At 47.2% G+C, this 22,742-nt stretch overlaps 1 protein-coding gene across 1 annotated transcript in view; it reads right to left on the minus strand.

Annotated features, from left to right (window-relative positions):
• Nucleotides 1-2,258: 2,258 nt before the first annotated feature.
• LOC311099400 (unconventional myosin-XVIIIb-like) overlaps nt 2,259-22,742 on the minus strand; it is a gene marked incomplete at both ends in the record, with an annotated part of 30,182 nt that continues 9,698 nt past the window's right edge. The window contains 30 exons of the mRNA XM_084140098.1: nt 2,259-3,210; nt 3,340-3,522; nt 5,505-5,546; nt 5,887-6,023; nt 7,598-7,783; nt 7,978-8,115; nt 8,260-8,343; nt 8,445-8,561; nt 8,761-8,874; nt 8,998-9,159; nt 13,898-14,002; nt 14,393-14,503; nt 14,635-14,835; nt 15,674-15,797; nt 15,881-16,035; nt 16,150-16,274; nt 17,747-17,870; nt 18,114-18,233; nt 18,395-18,484; nt 18,774-18,917; nt 19,126-19,254; nt 19,531-19,706; nt 20,065-20,221; nt 20,478-20,661; nt 20,838-20,985; nt 21,215-21,335; nt 21,526-21,606; nt 21,690-21,882; nt 22,071-22,161; nt 22,457-22,627. Coding sequence (XP_083996224.1) covers nt 2,259-3,210; nt 3,340-3,522; nt 5,505-5,546; nt 5,887-6,023; nt 7,598-7,783; nt 7,978-8,115; nt 8,260-8,343; nt 8,445-8,561; nt 8,761-8,874; nt 8,998-9,159; nt 13,898-14,002; nt 14,393-14,503; nt 14,635-14,835; nt 15,674-15,797; nt 15,881-16,035; nt 16,150-16,274; nt 17,747-17,870; nt 18,114-18,233; nt 18,395-18,484; nt 18,774-18,917; nt 19,126-19,254; nt 19,531-19,706; nt 20,065-20,221; nt 20,478-20,661; nt 20,838-20,985; nt 21,215-21,335; nt 21,526-21,606; nt 21,690-21,882; nt 22,071-22,161; nt 22,457-22,627 — 4,865 coding nt within the window. The remainder of the gene's footprint in view (nt 3,211-3,339; nt 3,523-5,504; nt 5,547-5,886; nt 6,024-7,597; nt 7,784-7,977; nt 8,116-8,259; nt 8,344-8,444; nt 8,562-8,760; nt 8,875-8,997; nt 9,160-13,897; nt 14,003-14,392; nt 14,504-14,634; nt 14,836-15,673; nt 15,798-15,880; nt 16,036-16,149; nt 16,275-17,746; nt 17,871-18,113; nt 18,234-18,394; nt 18,485-18,773; nt 18,918-19,125; nt 19,255-19,530; nt 19,707-20,064; nt 20,222-20,477; nt 20,662-20,837; nt 20,986-21,214; nt 21,336-21,525; nt 21,607-21,689; nt 21,883-22,070; nt 22,162-22,456; nt 22,628-22,742) is intronic.

Consider the following 22,742-nt stretch of genomic DNA (forward strand, 5'->3'; position numbering starts at 1 on the left):
ATGTAACGCGAGATCTTGGCCAACAACCTCCTTCCCTCAGTAAGAGCATTGAAGATGGGTCGTGGCTGGGTCTTCCAGCATGACAATGACCCGAAACACACAGCCAGGGCAACTAAGGAGTGGCTCCGTAAGAAGCATCTCAAGGTCCTGGAGTGGCCTAGCCAGTCTCCAGACCTGAACCCAATAGAAAATCTTTGGAGGGAGTTGAAAGTCCGTATTGCCCAGCGACAGCCCCGAAACCTGAAGGATCTGGAGAAGGTCTGTATGGAGGAATGGGCCAAAATCCCTGCTGCAGTGTGTGCAAACCTGGTCAAGACCTACAGGAAACGTATGATCTCTGTAACTGCAAACAAAGGTTTCTGTACCAAATATTAAGTTCTGCTTTTCTGATGTATCAAATACTTATGTCATGCAATAAAATGCAAATTAATTACTTAAAAATCATACAATGTGATTTTCTGGATTTTTGGATTCCGTCTCTCACAGTTGAAGTGTACCTATGATAAAAATTACAGACCTCTACATGCTTTGTAAGTAGGAAAACCTGCAAAATCGGCAGTGTATCAAATACTTGTTCTCCCCACTGTATCTTAATTAAGTCTTCACTTAAGCGTGTGTATATATTTTTATTGACTCTGACTTCAATGTGTATACAGTGCATTCGGAAAGTATTTAGACCCCTTGACTTCTTCCACATTTTGTTATGTTACAGCCTTATTCTAAAATTGATTAAATCGTTTTTTCCCCTTATCAATCTAGACACAATACCCCATAATGACAAAGCAAAAACTGGTTTTTAGATTCTTTTGCAAATTTATTAAAAACAAAAAAACTGAAATATCACATTTACATAAGTATTCAGACCCTTTACTCAGTACTTTGTTGAAGAACCTTTGACAGCGATTACAGTCTTGAGTCTTCTTGGGTATGACGCTACAAGCTTGGCACACCAAGCTAGGCACTCTGTCAGGTTGGATGAGGAGTGTTGCTGTACAGGTATCTCCAGAGATATTAGATCGGCTTCAAGTCTGGGCTCTGGCTGGGCCACTCAAGGACATTCAGAGACTTGTCCCGAAGACAGTCCTGCGTTGTCTTGGCTGTGTGCTTAGGTTTATTGTCCTGTTGGAAGGTGAATATTCGCCCCAGTCTGAGGTCCTGAGCGCTCTTGAGCAGGTTTTCATCAAGGATCTCTCTGTACTTTGCTCCGTTCATCTTTCCCTCGATCCTGACTAGTCTCCTAGTCCATGCCGCTGAAAAACATCCCCACAGCATGATGCTGCCACCACCATGCCTCACTGTAGGGATGGTGCCAGGTTTCCTCCAGACGTGACCCTTGGGATTCAGGCCAAAGAGTTCAATCTTGGTTTCATCAGACCAGATAATCTTGTTTCTCATGGTCTGAGAGTCCTTTAGGTGCCTTTTGGCAAACTCCAAGCGGAGTGTCATGTGCCTTTTACTGAGGTGTGGCTTCCGTCTGGCCACTCTACCATAAAGGCCTGATTGGTAGAGTGCTGCAGAGATGGTTTTCCTTCTGGAAGGTTCTGGACAATTCCTTCGACCTCATGGCTTGTTTTTTGCTTTGACATGCACTGTCAACTGTGGGACCTTTTATATAGACAGGTGTGGGCCTTTCGAAATCTTGATTGCGCTCCAATCAAGTTGTAGAAACATCTCAAGGATGATCAATGGAAACAGGATGCACCTGAGCTCAATTTCGAGTCTCATAGCAAAGGGTCTGAATACCTATGTAAATAAGGTATTTCTGTTATTTAATTTTAATAAATTAGCAAACATTTCTAAAAACCTATTTTAATTTTGTCATTATGGGATATTGTGTGTAGATTGATGAGGAAAACAATTAATTTAATCCATTTTAGGATAAGGCTATGTGTGGAAAAAGTCAATGGGTCTGAATATGCTCCGAATGTACTGTATATCTTCAGCACATCTTTAACTTAAGTGTGTATCTATCTTCATTGATTCTTTGGCACGAGTGTGTATATCTTCAATAGCTCTTTGGCTTGAGTGTGACTCCTTGCAGCTTGCATAGGGATCTCTGTGAGTGGCTTCAGTTTATCCTTCCTCACACACACATGCAGGCTGGGGAGAGAAAGCGAGGGGAAGAGGAAAGAAAACAGAGGGAGAGAGAACAGAGCAGAAGAGAGGAACGCATTAGAATACATCAAACGTTGTAGTGTTGACTGCCTTACAGTGCATGTTTCTATGCTCCACCTCACCTCAGCCTCTCTCCTCTCCTCTTAGTCAACCTCACTCTTCCTCATGTCCTGACTCTTCCTCAGGTATTTCTTCATGACAGAAGCCACGTCTCCACCCTCACTTCCCTCCGTCTCCAGCCTCTCTCCCTGCAGCCCCGCAGCCCCCCTACACCTCACCCCTCCTCCCTGGGAGCTCCCCCCAGACCCTGAGCTGGTGGAGCTGGAGTCAGAGCCCTTCCTGCTGCGTGTGGAGGGGGGCAGCTCCCCAAAGTGGACACTGAGTGCCCTCCGACCCCCTCTGACTGAATTGGCCAGGCTGCTGTTGGACTGGGCCCGTCGGATGGCCGGCAGAATGTCAGAGGCTGCGTCGTCACGGTTACTGTCACCTAGGAGACGGCGGTTCTGGAACACCATGGGTTCCGACCCCAGACAGCCCTCTCCACCGCCCTCGCAGACAACTCTTTCCAGCAGCCTACGTCTCATTGGCTGGGGCGAGCGCAGGGATCTGATTGGTTCTTCACAGTCTTCCTCGGGGATGGAGATAGTGGGTGGGCGACAGCAGGAAGCAGTGGGGGAGGTGAGGGGGAGAGAGGGGAGGGAGGAGAGCGAGTCGGCGGAGCTGTAGCGTTTGGCTCCGGAGTCCCTGGAGGCTGCAGATGAAGCCTGGGGTTCGCTTATAATGCGCAGGCTGGCGGCTCGGGGCAGTAGTGGGGAAGGAGGTTTGAGGATGCTGCGGGGCTCCTGAAGGTCCTTGGGGCCCAAGGAGAGGGCTGAGGCTCTGCGGCGGAGGGTTGAGTCCCCAGTGGTCTGGTAGATAGGGAGAGAAATAGTACTGCCACCCCCTTCCCCGGTCTCTGCCCTCCCTCGCCGCTTACGAAGACCCTCTAACAGCTCGGAGAGGGCGGAGGAGGAGGCCCGACCAGGGCCTGAACTATCCCCATTACCAACCCAACCCCCTGGTTCTGAACCCTCCTCATCTGGGTCCACACAGGAGCTGGGGGAGAGGAAGAGAAAGGAGAATCAAACATTTGACATATAAAAGAGGATTAGTATCTATGCAGTTACTATTGAATTGAATTATTCAAGTTGAACTGTACTAAATCAAACTGAACTGACGACTCACCGGAAGCTGTAAGTGCTCATGGTGTCTGTGACAGACTGGCGCCCCGACTGGTTGCTGATGGTACTGCTGCCACAGGGAGAGCCCCCCCTAGCCTCCCCTCGGGGAACGCCCAGCCAATGACGGATGCCCTCGCCAACATCCTCCGTGCCCAGAGATTGAGAACCAACACTAGACACACTGTCGCTGAGGAAGAGAGAAATACACACACACAGTGTCACTGAGAGGCAGAGATCACACATACTACCAAGAGAGAGAAGACACGTGACGCTACACAGCCAGTGATGCAAGACTTCTAAGCCAGGGTCAGCCACAGGACATTTCCTGTCCCTGTCTCTGTGTCCTCTCTCTCCTGCTGTGAGACTGGAGGTGGTGGCAGATTATATTGGAGACACAGTCAGGGTGTCAGACATTCACACTCAGGTCACATACTGGTACTGTATATTAACTAACTACCACCTCTCCCATCTGCCATCAGCGCCCCCAGAGAGAGGTGGGAGAGAGAGAGTGGAAGAGAGAGAGGTGGGAGAGAGAGTGGAAGAGAGAGAGGTGGAAGAGAGAGAGGTGGAAGAGAGAGAGAGGTGGAAGAGAGAGAGGTGGGAGAGAGAGAGAGAGGTGGGAGAGAGAGATGGAAGAGAGAGAGAGGTGGGAGAGAGCGAGGTGGAAGAGAGAGAGGTGGTAGAGAGAGAGGTGGGAGAGAGAGGTGGAAGAGAGAGAGGTGGGAGAGAGTGAGGTGGGATAGAGAGAGGTGGGAGAGAGTGAGGTGGGATAGAGAGAGGTGGGAGAGAGAGAGGTGGAAGAGAGAGGTGGGAGAGAGAGGAAGAGAGAGAGAGGGGGGAGAGAGAGATGGGAGAGAGAGAGAGGTGGGAGAGAGAGAGGTGGGAGAGAGAGAGGTGGGAGAGAGCGAGGTGGAAGAGAGAGGTGGAAGAGAGAGAGGTGGGAGAGAGAGGTGGGAGAGAGAGGTGGAAGAGAGAGAGGTGGGAGAGAGTGAGGTGGGAGAGAGAGGTGGGAGAGAGAGAGGTGGGAGAGAGAGTGGTGGGAGAGAGAGGTGGGAGAGAGAGTGGTGGGAGAGAGAGGTGGGAGAGAGAGTGGTGGGAGAGAGAGGTGGAAGAGAGAGAGGTGGAAGAGAGAGGTGGAAAAGAGAGAGGTGAGAGAGAGGGGTGGGAGAGAGAGAGAGGTGAGAGAGAGGGGTGGGAGAGAGAGGGGTGGGAGAGAGGGGTGGGCGAGAGGGGTGGGAGAGAGGGGTGGGCGAGAGAGGTGGAAGAGAGAGAGAGGTGGGAGAGAGAGAGAGAGGTGGAAGAGAGCGGTGGAAGAGAGAGAGGTGTGAGAGAGAGAGGTGTGAGAGAGAGAGGTGGAAGAGAGAGAGGTGGGAGAGAGAGAGAGGTGAGAGAGAGGTGGGAGAGAGAGAGGTGGAAGAGAGGTAGATGGAGGGAGCGAGAATTAAAAAGTAATAGGTCAAGGAAGAGAAGTTGAAGAGAACAGAGAGAGGGATGGAGAAGCGACAGAGCAGGCGAGATTGAGAGAGGGAACGGTAAAATGATGATAGAGAGGGACAGGAGGGAGAGAGTGAGATAGAGAGAGAGAGAGAGAGCAGAACTGGCTTCTGTACTGTAAGTACCATGCTTTATTGAAGACAAGAATATCACAGCTGGTGAACTCTCAAACACACCCCTTAGAACAGAGAAAAGCTTCTTGTGTCTCTTAAACGTGCGTGCGTGTATTTCTTTGCTCCAGCCATGTGGTTCTGGAACTTGTCCACACACAGACCACAAGACAAACCAACAGGGTTTTGGAGCTAAGTGCCTCTGTAGAATGGAGCAGTCAGACAGCTCAGACATCTAGCCATGCACACAGCCACTCACAACAAGGCTATTCAGCTCACAACAAGGCTATTCAGCTCACAACAAGGCTATTCAGCTCACAACAAGGCTATTCAGCTCACAACAAGGCTATTCAGCTCACAACAAGGCTATTCAGCTCACAACAAGGCTATTCAGCTCACAACAAGGCTATTCAGCTCACAACTAGCATTGCAACATGCTCTGTCTGTCCACATCATCAACAGCCCTGGGATCAAGTCAGAGAACAGACTGGTCTGAAAACACACACACACACACACACACACACACACACACACACACACACACAGAGGGACCCAGGGTTCTTACAGGTCTCTCTTTCTAGTCAAGGATTCCACAGCCGTCGCAACACTTGGGGAGAGGGGTCAAAGGTCAGTGGTCAGATCAGTGATAATGTAACTTCCTTGTGAACACACCTGTACCTGTCCTTGACTCATTTTACATTTATATTTTAGTCATTTAGCAGACGCTCTTATCCAGAGCGACTTACAGTTAGTGAGTGCATACATTTTTTTAATTTTCATACTGGGAATCGAACCCACAACCCTGGCGTTGCAAACGCCATGCTCTACCAAATGAGCTACACGGGACCACCTAACTCCTAACAGAGTCATTCTTCCAACACACATCATTACTTTAACCCTGCCCCTATACCTCTCTCACACCATCAAACACAGTAAGATACTAATACCTCTCATCATCATCACTCTCGTCACTAGACTCCACCTCCTCCAGTGCGGCCTGCAGATCAACAATACGGCGGATGGATGTCTCTAGATCGGCTTGTAATGTCTGTCTGACTGCACTCAGCTCCGTCACTTGCATCTCCTGAGAACAGAGAGAGAGAAAAAGAGAGATGTGTCCATAGGTGAGGTGAGAGATGTGTCCATAGGTGAGGTGACAGACATGCCACAAGGAACGCTAAGAACGTGTGTGTGTGTGTGTGTGTGTGTGCGTGCGTGCGTCCGTGCCAGAGGCCAACTGTAAGTTTATCCATGCTATTCAATACAGGCCAATATGGATGAGTCTTATAATAATGCCCATTTCTTATCATACCATCAGTCATATACTGTGGTACACATACCCACAAACACACACACCCGCGGGTCCTGGGCCTTCCTGTAGAGTGTGTATGTGTGTTTGTCAGGGTTCTCGAGGAGCATTTTTCCGTAGACAGAAAGAAGAGAGTGATTGATCTATTAATCTTCCCCTTTCCCTGCTCTCATCCTGTCATCTCTCTCTCCCTCTCACACACACACACACACACACAAACACTAGCTCATTCACTCAAATGTACGACACACACTAGCGCACATGACATGAAGTGTACATATGACATACACCCTTTATGACGCACACACACGTGTGGGGGGGGGGGGGGTTAGTGGTTGTCATAGAGACACGGGGAGTGGGATGGGGTGTGTGTGTGTCCTTAACCTTGAGAAGGCTATGAGGATTAATCACAGCCAGACAGTGGCACAGCTAGAGAGAGAATGCAGGGGAGACAGAGAGTGAGTGTGTGTGTTTGTATCTCGCTTTGTGTGTCTGCGTGGTTGGACATTAGGTTGTGAAAGGGCATCAGTGTTACTGACACTCAGAATACATAACAGGCACATATATACACACACATACCTATAGCCTACATACACAGAAACACACACAACACAATCACTACAGATACCGCCCTGCTCTCGTGTGTGTGTGTGTGTCATATGTCTGCGGCTACTATCCTGTTCTCTCTTTGTGAGGTGTGTATAGTGTGTGTAGCATGTATATGAGTATGTGTTTGTGTGTGTACAGTGTGTGTATGAGTGTGTGTACACTGAGTATACAAAACATTAAGGACACCTGCTCTTTCCATAACATAGACTGACCAGGTGAATCCAGGTGAAAGCTATGATCCCTTATTGATGTAACTTGTTAAATCCACTTCAATCAGTGTAGATGAAGGGGAGGAGACAGGTTAAAGAAGGATTTTTAAGCCTTGAGACGATTGAGACATGGATTGTGTATGTGTGCCATTCAAAGGGTGAATGTGTCATTCAAAGGGTGAATGGCAAGGCAAAATATTGAAGTGCCTTTGAATGGGTATGGTAGTAGGTGCCAGGCGCACCGGTTTGTGTCAAGAACTGCAACGCTGCTGGGTTTTTCACGCTCAACAGTTTCCCGTGTGTATCAAGAATGGTCCACCACCCAAAGGCAATCAAGCCAACTTGACACCACTGTGGGAAGCATTGGAGTCAACATGGGCCAGCATCCCTGTGGAATGCTTTCGACACCTTGTAGAGTCCATGTACCGACGAATTGAGGCTGTTCTGAGGGCAAAAGGGGTGGGGGGGTGCAACTCTATATTAGGAAGGTGTCCTTAATGTTTTGTACAATCAGTGTATAGTGTGTGTTACCAGCTCCATGCGTCTGCGGCTGCTGTCATGTTCTCTCTGAGCCAGGTCTTCCATCTCATGTCTCATGTCGTGGAGGCGTTGTTGGTAGTACTGACTGTTCTCTCTCTCCCTGGCCTCTGTCTCGGCACTCTGCTCTAGCTCCTCTCCCAGGCGCACCACACTGTCCCTCAGACGCAGCACCAGCACCTACAAAGAGATTTTTCTGAGAGATTATTATTTTCATTATTTATAGAATTTCAGAATTTCTGCTTTGGCAATATGTACACCATGCCAATATTGCACCATTAAATTGAATTCAATTGAGAGAAAGAGAGAGATATTAGAGTGAAAGAGAGACAGAGTAAGATAAAGTTACTGTCCATTTTGTGTTGTCGTTTTACCTCAAACCTCTTGACCTGTCCTCTCTGGAACTCCAGCTTGTTCTCCAGGTCACACACCTTGGCCTCCTGCTTACTGACGATACTACGGCCCACGGTGGACGACTCCAGGAACTGTACCCTGGCCACACTCGTTGCAAGCTGAGGGGGAGGAGAGGAACAGAGAGGAGGAGGGGCCGAAGGACAAGAGGAATGGCAGAGTGTGTTATTCAGCCAGTCTCCTATCCACAGTAACAGCATGTGTAGTTCACCATCTCCCCACATTACTCAGCTGTCAGTCCTTACCTCTTCCTGTAGTGTGTGTCTCTGTTTATTGACTTCCTCCAGTTCAGCCTGCAACTCTCTGATCTGAGAGATATCACTGGAGGACTGAGAGAGTGAAAGATCATGTTTTGGTCATCTTTAATTTTAGAACCTGCAAAGTTTTTATACATGATTTTGAGCCACTATGAGGCAGAGAGGGAACCCACCTGTGCGATGAGGGCTTTGTGTTTCTTCATGAGTTCATTAAGGTCCTCCTGGTCCTCCTCTAGTCTCTTCAACAGATCTGAATTCTCATGTTGGAGCTGGGCTACCTGCTCATCCACCTACACATAGACGCACACACTTTAAAACGACTCTCTTCAATAGATTGTTGTCCTCACATATATACAGGATCCTGTTACTGTTGGTTTCAGTAGGACTGTAAACACTTTGATGTTCAAAGTTCCCGAACACGACTGATCATTATAATATTCTAGTACCAGTTGTAGTAGTGGTGCAGCATGAGGCCTCTATCTCGCTCACCAGATGCTTGTGTTTGCAGATGTTCTCTAGTTCTATCTGAGCATTCTCCAGTTCCATGGACAGAGTCTTCTGAACACTCTCCACCTCCGCTCTCCTCGCCTCGCTCTCCTCCAACTGACAGAGAGAGATAGAGGGAGCGAGAGAAAGACAGGGAGAGGGAGTGGAAGATATTTTTGTAATTGTGAGTCTAAAACACACCTTGATTCACTTTCATAACATCATAGTGTGTGTGTTTACCTGGCAGTGCAGGCGCTCTATGTGTTCCTTGCTGCCGGGGGCCTGGCTGTGTCCAGGGTTGTCTATGGTAGACAGTAGTAGCTGAGCGTCCACCAGCAGAGCATGGGTTCTCTTCAGATCTCTCCTCAGTCTCTTCTCCACGTCAAAGTCCCTGTGGCCCACCTGGTAGAAGGATGAGATAGGGTGCAGGCAGCAGGCTGTTAGCCTGCCTGCCAGCTTAGTGGAGTCTGCCACTAGCACAGGCAGTGTAGTCAGCTCAGCTGTCCCCATTGAGACCGTGTCTGTGCCTCGATCTAGGTCGGGCAAAACTAAACATGGCGGTGTTCGCCTTAGCAATCTCACTGGAATAAAGACATCCTCCATTCCTGTCATTATTAAAAGAGATTGTGATAATATCTCACATCTCAAAATAGGACTACTTAATGTTAGATCCCTCACTTCCATGGCAGTCATAGTCAATTAATTAATCACTGATCATAACCTTGATGTGATTGGCATGACTGAAACATGGCTCAAGCCTGATGAATTTACTGTGTTAAATTAGGCCTCTCCTCCTGGTTACACTAGTGACCATATCCCCCGCGCATCACCTCAAAGGCGGAGGTGTTGCTAACATTTACGACAGCAAATAAAAAACTAATTTCAGTCTTTTGAGCTTCTAGTCATGAAATCTATGCAGCCTACTCAATCACTTTTTATAGCTACTGTTTACAGGCCTCATGGGCCATATACAGCGTTCCTCACTGAGTTCCCTGACTTCCTATCTGACCTTGTAGTCCTGGCAGATAATGTTCAAATTTTTGGTGACTTCAATATTCACAAGGAAAAGTCCACAAACCCACTCCAAAAGGCTTTCGGAGCCATCATCGACTCAGTGGGTTTGGTCCAACATGTCTCCGGACCTACACATTTCCATAGTCATACCCTGGATCTAGTTTTGTCCCGTGGAATAAATATTGTGGATCTCAAAGTTTTTCCTTATAATCCTGGACCAACATCTTATTACGTTAGCAATCGCAACAAATAATCTGCTCAGACCCCAACCAAGGATTATCGAAAGCTGTGCTATAGATTATTGGACAACCCGAAGATTCCTAGATGCCCTTCCAGAATCCCTCCACCTACCCAAGGACGTCAGAGAACAAAAATCAGTTAACCACCTAACCAAGAATCTAAATTGAACCTTACATAATACCATAGATGCAGTCACATCTCTAAAAACAAAAAATATTTCTCACAAGAAATGTTCTCTGTGGTAAACAGAAAATATCAGAGAAGCAAGCTTCCACAATATTGGAACGGAAATGGCGCTCCACCATACTGGAAGTCTTCCGACTAGCTTGGAAAGCCAGTAACATGCAATATCGAAGAGCCCTCAATGCTGCTCGATCAGCCTACTTTTCCAACCTAATTGAGGAGACTAAAAACAATCAAACATGTATTTTTGATACTGTCACAAAACTAACTAAAAAGCACCATTCCTCAAGAGAGGAAGGCCTTCATCTAACTAAAAAGCAGCATTCCTCAAGAGAGGATGACCTTCACTTCAGCAGTGATGAATTCATGAACTTCTTTGACGAAAAGATCATGATCATTAGAAAGCAAATTACGGACTCCTCTTTGAATCTGTGTATTTCTCCAAAATTTAGTTGTCCTGAGTCTGCACAGAACTGCCAGGACTTAGGATCAATGGAGACACTCAAGTTTTTTAATCCTGTATCTCTCGACACATTCACGAAAATAGTCATGGCCTCTTCCAGCTGCCTACTGGACCCTATTCCAACTGAACTACTGAAAGAGCTACTTCCTGTGCTTGGCCCTTCTATGTTGAACATAATAAACGGCTCCCTATCCACCGGATGTGTACCAAACTCACTAAAAGTGGCAGTAATAAAGCTTGTCATGAAAAAGCCAACCTTCACCCGGAACATTTTAAAAACTATTGGCCTACACTACCGGTCAAAAGTTTTAGAACACTGTCACGTCTCCTCCCGTTGCTCCCCTCCGGTGCTCTGATTCGCCGGTCTACTGAGCCACCAGCCTGAGCCACCAGCCTGAGCGCACCACCTCGGCAACACCGGAATGGAAACCCAACGCACCCTAATCACCTCCAGCACACCTGCACCTCATCATCTCATCACCACCCCTATTTAGCCCTGGACTGTTCTGGATGATGTTGTGTGTGATTGTTTAGCTTCATGTCGTTTACTCTATCTTTGTTATTTCTCTTGTTTATTGTTAAGTAAACCTTGACCTTGTTAATTCCTGCGTCTGCGTCCTGCCTCTTCGTATACTCAGTACGCGTCACAAACACCTACTCATTCCAGGGTTTTTCTTTATTTTTACTATTTTCTACATTGTAGAATAATAGTGAAGACATCAAAACTATGAAATAACACATAGTAGTAACCAAAAAGTGTATATTTTAGATGTTTAGATTTTTCAAATAGCCACACTTTGCCTTGATGACAGCTTTGCACACTCTTGGCATTCTCTCAACCAGCTTCATGAGGTAGTCACATGGAATGCATTTCAATTAACAGGTGTGCCTTCTTAAAAGTTAATTTGTGGAATTTTTTTCCTTCTTAATGCGTTTCAGCCAATCAGTTGTGTTGTGAAAAGGTAGGAGGGGTATACAGAAGACAGCCCTATTTGGTAAAAGACCAAGTCCATATTATGGCAAGAATAGCTCAAATAAGCAAAGAGAAACGACAGTCCATCATTACTGTAAGACATGAAGGTCAGTCAATACGGAACATTTCAAGAACTTTGAAAGTTTCTTCAAGTGCAGTCGCAAAAACCATCAAGCGCTATGATGAAACTGCTGCAAAGGATAAGTTCATTAGAGTTACCTGCCTCAGAGTTCAAGTAATAGACACATCTCAACATCAACTGTTCAGAGGAGACTGTGTGAATCAGGCCTTCATGGTTGAATTGCTGCAAAGAAACCACTAATAAAGGACACCAATAATAAGAAGAGACTTGCTTGGGCCAAGAAACACGAGCAATGGACATTAGACCGGTGGAGATTTGTCCTTTGGTCTGGAGTCCAAATTGGAGATTTTTGGATCCAACCACTGTGTCTTTGTGAGACGGTGTGGGTGAACGGATGATCTCCGCATGTGTATTTCCCTCTGTAAAGCATGGAGGAGGAGGTGTTATGGCTTTGCTGGTGACATTGTCTGTTATTTATTTAGAATTCAAGGCACACTTAACCAGCATGACTACCACAGCATTCTGCAGCGATATGCCATCCCATCTGGTTTGGGCTTAGTGGGACTATCATTTGTTTTTCAACAGGACAATGACCCAACACACCTCCAGGCTGTGTAAGGGCTATTTTACCAAGAAGGAGAGTGATGGAGTGCTGCATCAGATGACCTGGCCTCAACCAAATTGAGACTCATCTCTTCAGTAGGTCCTATGATTGAGTGTAGTCTGGCCCAGGGGTGCGAAGGTGAACGACAAGTCACTGGAGTGACGAACTGCCCTTGCTATCTCTGCCTGGCTGGCTCCCCTCTCTCCACTGGTATTCTCTGCCTCTGACCCTATTATGGGGCCTGAGTCACTGGCTTACTAGTGCTCTTAAATGCCGTCCCTAGGAGGGGTGCATCACGTCGTGCCAGGCTTTTTTAGCTATATTCCCTATCTCAGCCTCCAGTATCTATGCTGCAACAGTCTATGTGCTGGGGGGCTAGGGTCAGTCTGTCCTATCTGGTAAAATGCTCCTGTCCTGTGTGAACTTAAGTCTCTCTCCTCTCTCTCTCTCTCTCTCTCTCTCTCTCTCTCTCTCTCTCTCTCTCTCTCTCTCTCTCTCTCTCTCTCTCTCTCCTCTCTCTCTCTCTCTCTCTCTCTCTCTCTCTCTCTCTCTCTCTCTCTCTCTCTCTCTCTCTCTCTCTCTCTCTCTCTCTCTCTCTCTCTCTCTCTCTCTCTCTCTCTCTCTCTCTCTCTCTCTCTCTCTCTCTCCTCTCTCTCTCTCTCTCTCTCTCTCTCTCTCTCTCTCTCTCTCTCTCTCTCTCTCTCTCTCTCTCTCTCTCTCTCTCTCTCTCTCTCTCTCTCTCTCTCTCTCTCTCTCTCTCTCTCTCTCTCTCTCTCTCTCTCTCTCCAATTTGTTGCTGTGAGGGAGTTAGTGGGGCTTATGCATTGTACATGGGGAGGCAGAAACAGACTCTACATCTTCCTGGACTGACAGAGTGAGGAGGTGTTGTAGAGGCTTTCGGCTGCCTGCTATATTGGGTTTCTTTGTATTGCCTGTTGGTAGAAGTGACATGCTGAATTCATCACCCAAAGAGCATTACACTGGAAAAATCTATACTGCCCCAATGCCTGGACTGGAAAGCACACACACACACACACAAACACACACACACACAAGCACGCGCAAACGCAGTTGCGGCCCAGAGGCACGTCAATAGAAAGACCAGCATGATTCAACAGCACTTTAAGCCAATGAGATTGAGTTTGTGCAGCAGTGAGTGTGTGTTTGTGTATAAGGGTGTATGTGTGTGTGTGTATCAGCAGTCTGACCACAGTCTATCAATATGTAAATTCAGGACTGCACAGTTACTTTATCAGTGATAGCAGACCTGTCAATGCAGCATGCGGTGCTGTGTACTCTGTGGTGTTGATGAGGCCCCTGTCTATACTGAGAGCTAGTAATGTGTGTGTGTGTGTGTGTGTGTGTGTGTGTGTGTGTGTGTGCCTGCATATATATGTCTCTGTGTGTGTGTGTGTATGTACTGTGTGTGTGTGTCAGTGCGCACGTGTGCGTTTGTGTGTGAGTGTTTGTTTATGCGAGTGTATGTTTGTATGAGTACAGTATGTATTGTGTGTGTGTGTGCGTACATGAGTTTGTGTGTGCATTTGTTTGTGTGTAGTTTGTGTGAGTGTGTGTGTGTACCTGGTCACAGAGTGTCGCTATCAGTCCCTCCAGGTCGTGTTTCTCGTGGACGACGATCTGTTTCTCTTCATACTCCTGTTCCAACTGCATCTCCAGCTGACGCAGCTACAAGGCAATGAAAAGAACCCTATTATAATTAACACAAATGAGCAAAGGAACCAGGTGTTTTAGAGGACATCGTGTAACCATGTTCAACAGTCAAACAAAGGAACCATGTACTTTATATATTAAACACAAAAACGATGTTTTAAGTGAGAAGTAGGCATGGATCTGAAGCAGGAAAAGAAAGGAAATGTACATGCCTTCACCCATGCTCTACGAAGGTTTTCCAGGATACGGCTTTGACCTACTACAGTAGCTATGTTGGTCTATTTTAATTCAAACAATATGTAGGCAGGTTGCTTAGGATTCAAATATTCTCAAACAGCTGACACTCAGCTAACTGTTCTAACCCTAAGCAGTGGTCCCATTCTGTGGTCAGTAGCGGTGACCTACCCGTCTCTGAGAGGACTTGTGTACGTCCTCTAACTCCTCCTCTTTATCCTCCAGCTCTTTAAGATGGATCTGTTTCATTCTCTCTATCTCCATCTCCAAACGCAGGTGTACCTAGAGCGGGAGGGGTGGACAAAGAGGGAGAGAGAGCAGATAGTTGAGTTCAGACATCTTGTAAATGAGTTTGTCTGTGTGAGTGAGTGAGTGTACTATATGTGCGTGAGTGTGTGTGTGTTTATGCATACCTGCTGTGCCTGCTGTATCTTAGCAGTGAGCTTGGTGAGCTCCTCTCCTCTCTCATTAGTCTGGGTCTCCAGGAGGCGGAGCTGCTTCTTCAGGTCCGGCAGCGAATCAGAGGCCAGGTGAAAGGGCACGCTGAGGTCACGGATCTGGGCACACAGCTCCTCCTTCTGCTGTTGCACACGTACCACCTCCACCTGGCTCTCCTACACACACATACAGAAATGAGTACATGTAACTGGTGTGAAATGGCTAGCTAGTTAGCGGTGCGCGCTAGTAGCGTTTCAATCGGTGACGTCATTCGCTCTGAGACCTCTGAGACCGTTTGTGGAGCGACGGGTATTGGTGCTTCGAGGGTGACTGTTGTCGATGTGTGCAGAGGGTCCCTGGTTCAAGCCCAGGTAGGGGCGAGGAGAGGGACGGAAGCAACACTGTTACATTGATGCTGCAATGTCTCAGAGCGAGTGACGTCACTGATTGAAATGCTACTAACGCGCACCGCTAACTAGCTAGCCATTTCACACCTGTTACATGCAGACACAGCAGAAGTTAATAAGGCTGTACCTACTGTGACAACTGTGTAAAAGAAGTGGATGTGGTTTGGTGAACTTCATGCTATGTGATTAGTAACCTTGCCTGAGACCTTAAACCTTGTGTTAACACCCAGACCCTCGGCTTCAAGGGATACTTTGGGAATTCGGCAATGAGGCCCTTTATCTACTTCCCCAGAGTAGATGAACTTGTGGATACCCATTTTTTCTATTGTATTTTTATATTTGTCCAGTATGAAGAAAAGAGGTCGTTTCGCAAGCCAATGCTAATTTGTGTTAGCAGATACCCATAGACTTCCTTCATACTGGACACAGAAACATAAAAATGGGGAAGTAGATAAAGTGTCTTATTGCCAAAATACCGTAGTATCCCTTCAAGCTCAGGGGGCTTACTGGGATAACACAGTCTTGAGTCTTGCAGATAGCCTGGATTCGAAACCCTGGACGATCACACTAACTGCACCTATGTTTTTGAAGAGAGAAATACACATACCTGTAGGGTGCGTCTCAGGGTGTATATCTGTGCCCCCAGAGCAGTGCTCTCCTGAATAGCTTTATCCTTCAGTTCCCTCTCACTGTCTGCTCTTTCTAGAGCCTGGGTCAACTCACTGTCAAACCTGGAAACATACACACACACTTTTGTTTGAATGAAGCTCCTTATACACACACACACACACACGCACATCCCACAAACACACACCTCCTCTGTTTGCGATCCAGCTCGTGAGCGCGGCCTTGCAGGCTGTCAGTGAGAACGCGGGTGTCCTGGAGGTCAGAGGTGACACGGCGAACTTGCCGCTTCAACTCTGTGGCGCTCCTCTTAGACTGCTCCAGCTGGGCCTGTAGGGAACCCACCTAACCACCAGGGGGGGATAGAGTCAGAGAGAGAAGGAGAACATTGACTGTGTGTGAACGGTGAAGTATGCTGAGAAGTAGCGTTGTGTGTGTATGAGTGCGTGTGTTTTGTACCTTTGTGTCCAGCTCGAGACGTGTCTGTCTCTCTGCCTCCAGTCTCTCCTCTGTCTGTTTGTGTCGTCTCCTGACATACTCCACCTCAGTCTGGCAACACTCTAACTGTAGCGCCATCTCACTCTCTGTAAAGGGGGATGGAAACAGAGGGTCAGTGTGTGTGTGTGTGTGTGTGTGTGTAGAGAAGAGTCATGAAGAATCCCAATCACAACCCCTCCCTCCAGATTCCCCACACCTGTTCCCACAACCGTCCTAAAAGGCCAATCCAAACCCCTTAACCACCAAACCTTAAATCTCCTTTACTCAACCTCCATACAAACCCTCCTCCCATGTGACTCTGCTACAAACCAAGGTTAACAAAATAAAATAAAAACCATCATAAATTATGTTTACTTTTATAAAATAAAAGAAAGAATACTTTGTGCAAAAATCTACTTTTTTTGTAATTGGGTTTTCGAGCTTCTGATTCTGGCAGTTAAATGCTGCCAGTAGATGGCAATGTTTCAAATAGGCCTAGCTTGTTACTATTACTAGCTATTACCAGAGAGGATAAGGCGAAGCGGGAGGATTACCTCCGCCCAAAATCTGTCCCCGCGAGATAAGCAGACCTTTTTGCATGGAGGTCTATGAGATTGTGTCAAATTACGTGAGGCTTATTTGACCAAACGGAGTAAGTTGTTACAAATATACCGATAAGTTGGCTAGAATGGTCCCACCTGATCTCGTCTCCTCCCGCCTGCCTTCCATCTTTGAGGACATGTATTTTCATTGTTAGAGGGGTTAATTGAACATCTTATCAATATAATAGATACTCTTTGCTATCACTAGCTAACAACAGGGAAGAAGGGGGCAATAAGCAGACCAGAGTGGCCCCGCCCGAACAGAAAAATTAGCCAGTGAGATGTTTTGTTCTGGGGCGGGGGCAATAAGCCGAAAACGGTTGCATTCCTCTGCTCAGACGTTGCATGCATCAATCAATGGTTGCGTGCCAAGTCATCGACTGTGTCATCGACTGACAGATTGCTATAACATATGATGTGGTTAGCTGATACTTAAAATACCTGTCCGGGCGTTGTAAGATCAGTCAGGCGTCAGCAACGTCTAAACTCTGGAATGCGGCCTAACCAAAACCTATGACCATCACCTTGTTGATGTCCCCCAGTAGCATGAAGTGACATCCCAAAAAAACACAAACTATAGGCCTACAACACATAAATGTCTCCTAACTTCCCACACATAGGCTACTTTCTGTCCCTAACATGAAAACTGGAACTAAATAATATAAAAACAAAATATAACTGTTTTTATCAAACTGAAACTAAATAAAAACTAGAAAATCTGAAAACTGAAACAAATAAAAACAAATAGAAATGAAAACGAATATAAAATCACAAAACTATAATAACCTTGTAACAAACACTCCCCCCATGTGACTCTGTGTTGCCTTTTCTGTGTTCCATTTATTCTGCATTCTCACTGATGCATCATGATGTCAGTATAACCCAGATCAGCAATTAGTAACATCCAGTGCAGTCAAACCTTCAGTTCAGTGTGTGTGATTTTGACCTATTGTTCAATCAAAATGAAAGGCAGTTACCTATAGTAGTTCCCCAGCTTGTCCCTGTCTCTGTCCTGGACTCTCTGCTCTGGACTTTCTGTTTCTCCTCCTCCAACTGTTTCTCCAGCATCTCCATGGTGACCTTACACTGGTCCATCTGAGCCTGAGAGACGGAGGGAGAGGAAGAGAGAGAGAGAGAGAGAGAGAGAGAGAGAGAGAGAGAGTGAGAGAGAATGAGATAACCTCACAGTGTATAATCTGTCGTGGCCAGGCTATGTAAATTACGTGAGATTTTAGTTCTGGGTTAACCGAGATTACATACTGTATTATGTGACACAATTGTAATTGTGATGTGGGCCTTGAGTATATACAGAGATAGAGAAAGATATGTCTGTTCTAATACTACCTGTATTTCCTTGTTCTCCCTGGTGAGTCGTAGTCTCTCTCCTCTCTCCATGTCCAGCGCCTGACTGACAGCTTCACCACGGAAACGCTCGTCACTTAGTTCCGACAACACCGCCGTCACCTACAGGACACACACATCTTCACTCGCAAACAGAACTTTACCCACTGTCTTCAAACACTATACTGTCCCCCTAAACTTGACATTTTACAGTCGTCATTTACACTATACTGTCCCCCTAAACTTTACAATGTACTGACCCTATAACTTTACACTTTACCCACCTTGGTCTCCAGGATGTCAGTGGTCTGTCTCAGTTCGTTCCTATCCCTCTCAGACTTCTCCAGCCGTCGTCTCACAGCCATGATCTCATCCTGAGAAATCAAAGTATTTTACCACATCTTCTATCTCCAAATGTCCAATGTTAAAGCAAAGCGCTTGTAACTCTGTCTTTGAGTCTATTCAAAAGGCTTTGGACACTGGATCAAGTAGTTCCTGTTTGGCTCTGAATCATGAATGAACTAATGCCGCTTTAGCTCTGAATCACTGAGTAGTCTCTTAATCAACTAATACCTCTTTAGCGCTGAATCACTGAGTAGTGTCTGAATTAACTCATACTTCTTTAGTTCTGAACCACTGAGTAGTCTGTGAATCGATTCCTACCTCCTTGGCTCTGAGTCTCTGGTCGTCCATGTTAACGTCCAGTAGGGGGCGTACTCTACACAGCAGTTTCCACCAGCTCCACTTGGCCACCCGTCTCAGAGTACGGATGTTACTCTGGAAACACCTCACAGCCATCTGCTGCACCTGTATGGGAACAGACAGAGATACATCCGTGTTACACCTGCATCCCACCTACTGTACCTAACCACAATTATAGGGAGACACATTATAGGGTGACACCTTTATACCAGAGTCACTGAATGTGTGTGTTACACCAGCACCTAACCTAACACATTACAGCATGTTTCACCTGGGTTAGCAGTCAGGGGTTAGAGTCATGGGTCAGACTCACCTTCATTTTGCGGTATTGTTGTCTAGCCAGGTGTCCCATACAGGCAGCCTGTAGCTGAACCAGCCAATCACTGACCAGCTTGTCTCTCTGCTGCTCCAAGTACTTTAACACACCTCGCTTCATAAACACCTGGGGAGGGGAGAGGAAGGAGAGAGAGAATGGGGAGAGACAAAGAGAGAGGGTAGCGAGAGAGAGAGAAGGGGGAAGAGACAGAGAGAGGGAGGGAGAGAAAGAGAGGGAAGGAGAGACAGAGAGGGAGAGAGAAAGCAAGGGAGCGAAAGAGACAGAGAGAGTGGACAAATTAAGTACTGTAACTAGCTAAACTTCAGAGACACAGTGTGTCAGAGACTGACTCTAAGGAGCTCAGTTCTGTCAGAACAGAAGCTCTCTCGCTCTCTCTCTCACCCTGCCGGCTCCCAGTACGATACTCTTCTTGTCCAGATCCAGTTCTACCAGCAGCTCCTCCACTGCCTTCCTCTCATCTGGGGTGATGAAGACTGAACCATAGCGTTTCATGACCAGAGGAGACAGAGCCTGGAAACGGCACCTGAAGTCACTCAGAGTCATGTGTTCCGGATAACCTGGGAGGCAAAGAGAGAGGGGGGAGAGAGAGAGAGAGAAATATATATATATATATATATATATATATATATATATATATATATATATATATATATATATATATATATATATATATATATAAATAAGAGAGAGAGAGAGAGAGAGAGAGAGAGAGAGAGAGAGAGAGAGAGAGAGAGAGAGAGAGAGAGAGAGAGATAATAGGGTGGGTTGCAGCCTTCAGAACCATAAATATACAGGTGAGCACTATGTTGGCACCAAAATTCCCTTTATCAACTTGATAACCTGTGCAGAATGGCCAACACTACTAACCTGCACTGTGCACATGTATCTGAGGGCCAATTCTAGGCTAACACTAACCTGTGCGGTAGAGCTGCAGCGCGGGGAGGATGTGTGTAGAGTGCAGCTGGACCCTGAGAGCAGGGATATCAAAACCTCCGCTACCGCTGTCTGTCTTAGCACACACACACTGCATGAACACTGGCCTGGCTCGACGAATCAGATTCAATAGAGCATCCTGGATGGAGGGGGAGGGAAGGAGGGAGATGGAGAAAAACATTCTCAGACAGACACAGTAGAAGTGTGGGATTAGAAGTGTGTATTTTACAGTATTACAGTACTTACAGCATGTAGTTTTACTGATTTACTGAGAGTGTGTATTAGGGTATTTACGACCTGTAGTTTGACTGCTAATACAGTGGGAGTGTGTACTGGGGTACTTATGGCCTGTAGTTTGACTGATATACAGTGGGAGAGTGTATTAGGGTATTTACGGCCTGTAGTTTGACTGATATACAGTGGGAGTGTCTGCGTATGGCGGCCATTCCTCCACTGAATGTCTTTCTGACAGTGCCACTCCTCTGTAGCGAGCGCTGGCTGCCCCCCTCCACCCCTCCCAAACCACGACACAGAGGGGGCACAGAGGCACGGGGGCCGAACAGCGTCTTCACTACCCCACTGGAGAGGAAAGGCAGCAAGAGAGGGAGAGAGAGGGAAAGGTTGAAGCCAAGATTCATTCAAAAAATGGTAAGGCACACGTCAATAATACACGTTTAGTAGATCTGAAAGAGTTGGATTGACACAATATGGTAATAGGCCAAGGAGAGGTGGATCTGAGATTGGGTAACACTTACACAGAGGAGTTCTGCAGCAGTGAGATGGCATTGAGAGCAGATGGGTTGCTCTGAACCAGGCTGAACCATCCAGTCAGGTCGTATCTGACTGGGTCAGAACCCATCAGGTGGCTCACCTCACACTGCATGGGCTGCTCACACTGACGCACTGAGGAGTGAAACCAGATATTACAATTCAACTTCTACACTACCATACAACAGAATTACATGTCCACTGCTGACACAATATCTTCTGTATCACTGAAACAGACAAAAACACGGACATACACACTCTGGCCCAAACTCGTATTTTTGCACACAGTCACACACAAACAAACACTTCACCCTTTTCTCTCTCTCTCCCCCTCGCTCCCCTCACCCATCTCCCCCTGTCTCACCAGTGGAGCTGTAGTACTGGCAGACTCTCTCCAGGACAGTGTTTTCTGTTGATCCCGGAGTCACCATCTCCTCATCTAGAACCCACAGCAGTCCTCTGGGGTCTCCCTCCGCCCCTCGCACCTAACACACACACGGACATACACACCATGTCCATCTGGTGATGCCAATCTGTGCCCGGAACACTCTGGGGCACACTTGATGGCAGTGCTCCCAAAGGAGGCTGGGAGTTGTAGTCTGTTTAGACGGTCGGTCATTGACTTCTGCTGTGTATGTGTTAGGTACATGTAGCAGGGGGTTGTGTATGCATTACCTGTAAAGCAGGCTGGTCTATGGAGGACACAACCTCAGTAGGACTGGTCTCTGGAGCTTCAAAGTCTACTGGAACCTTCTCCTGGAACAACAGTACAGATTACATTACATGAGCGTGTGTGTGTGTGTGTGAGTGTGTAAAGGTGTGTGTGTGTGTATCTGTACCTGTGCATATCTGTCCAGTGTGTGTGTGAAAGTGTGTGTGTAGTAGTACTCCAGCAGTCTCTCTTGTAGGTAGTTGTGACAGAGTTCAGACCAGCCTGCAGCCCTCTCCTCTCCACTGTGTCTGGGGTTGCGGAGGCCTGGAGTGTCCACCACCATCACAGAGGCTAACGTCAGCTGCTGAGAGCTCAGAGCTCTGGGGAGAGACAGCAGGAAACACCCAGGCTTCAGGCCTAACACCTCACCACATATACTCAGGTCTAGATACTACACTGCATAAGGTGGCTCTACACTACAATTCTATCTGATGACTCTTGATACTCTGTGCCTGCACTTGTACTCTACTAGTCTTGAACAGGCAACAATGTAAACGCGTGTGTGTACCTGTTGATGAGTGACACTATAGCCGTGAAGAGTTCTTCGTACAGTCCAGAAGCCATGCCATCTACACACTGAGTAGCACTCAACCTGGGACCTGGAGATAGAGATAGAGATAGAGATAGAGATAGAGATAGAGATAGAGATAGAGAGAGAGAGAGAGAGAGAGAGAGAGAGAGAGAGAGAGAGAGAGAGAGAGAGAGAGAGAGAGAGAGAGGAGATGGAGATGGAGAGCAAGAGATGGAGAGAGAGAGAGAGAGAGAGAGAGAGAGAGAGAGAAAGGGATGGGTGGTTGGGAGCAGACACAGTGAGGCAGTGACACAGTGTGTGTGTGTGTGTTTGTGAGTGTGTGTGTGTGCATGCCTGTGTGAGAGTGCCTGTCTCCCTCTTACCCTCCTCTGCATTTATAGTAGCGTGTCTCTCTCTGCCACCTCCGGTGGCTCTCTGCAGCAGCTGTCTGAGGTGGTGTTTGAACACGGCCGTGTGGAGCTCCTCCCCCTCACACCCCAACACACTGCTGGCCACCTGGGCACTGTCGAAACTCACAAACGCCCTACGCCCCACTGGGGTGAAGAGGGGATGAGGGCGGAGGAGAGGAGGAGGAGGGAGAAGAGGGGAGGGGGGTGGGGTGGGATACAAAACAGGGAGGGAAAAAACAAAGAAGAGGAGGTTGGAAAA

This window comes from Coregonus lavaretus (assembly GCF_964263955.1).
Source record: "Coregonus lavaretus genome assembly, chromosome: 24".
NCBI classification, from domain to species: Eukaryota; Metazoa; Chordata; class Actinopteri; order Salmoniformes; family Salmonidae; genus Coregonus; species Coregonus lavaretus.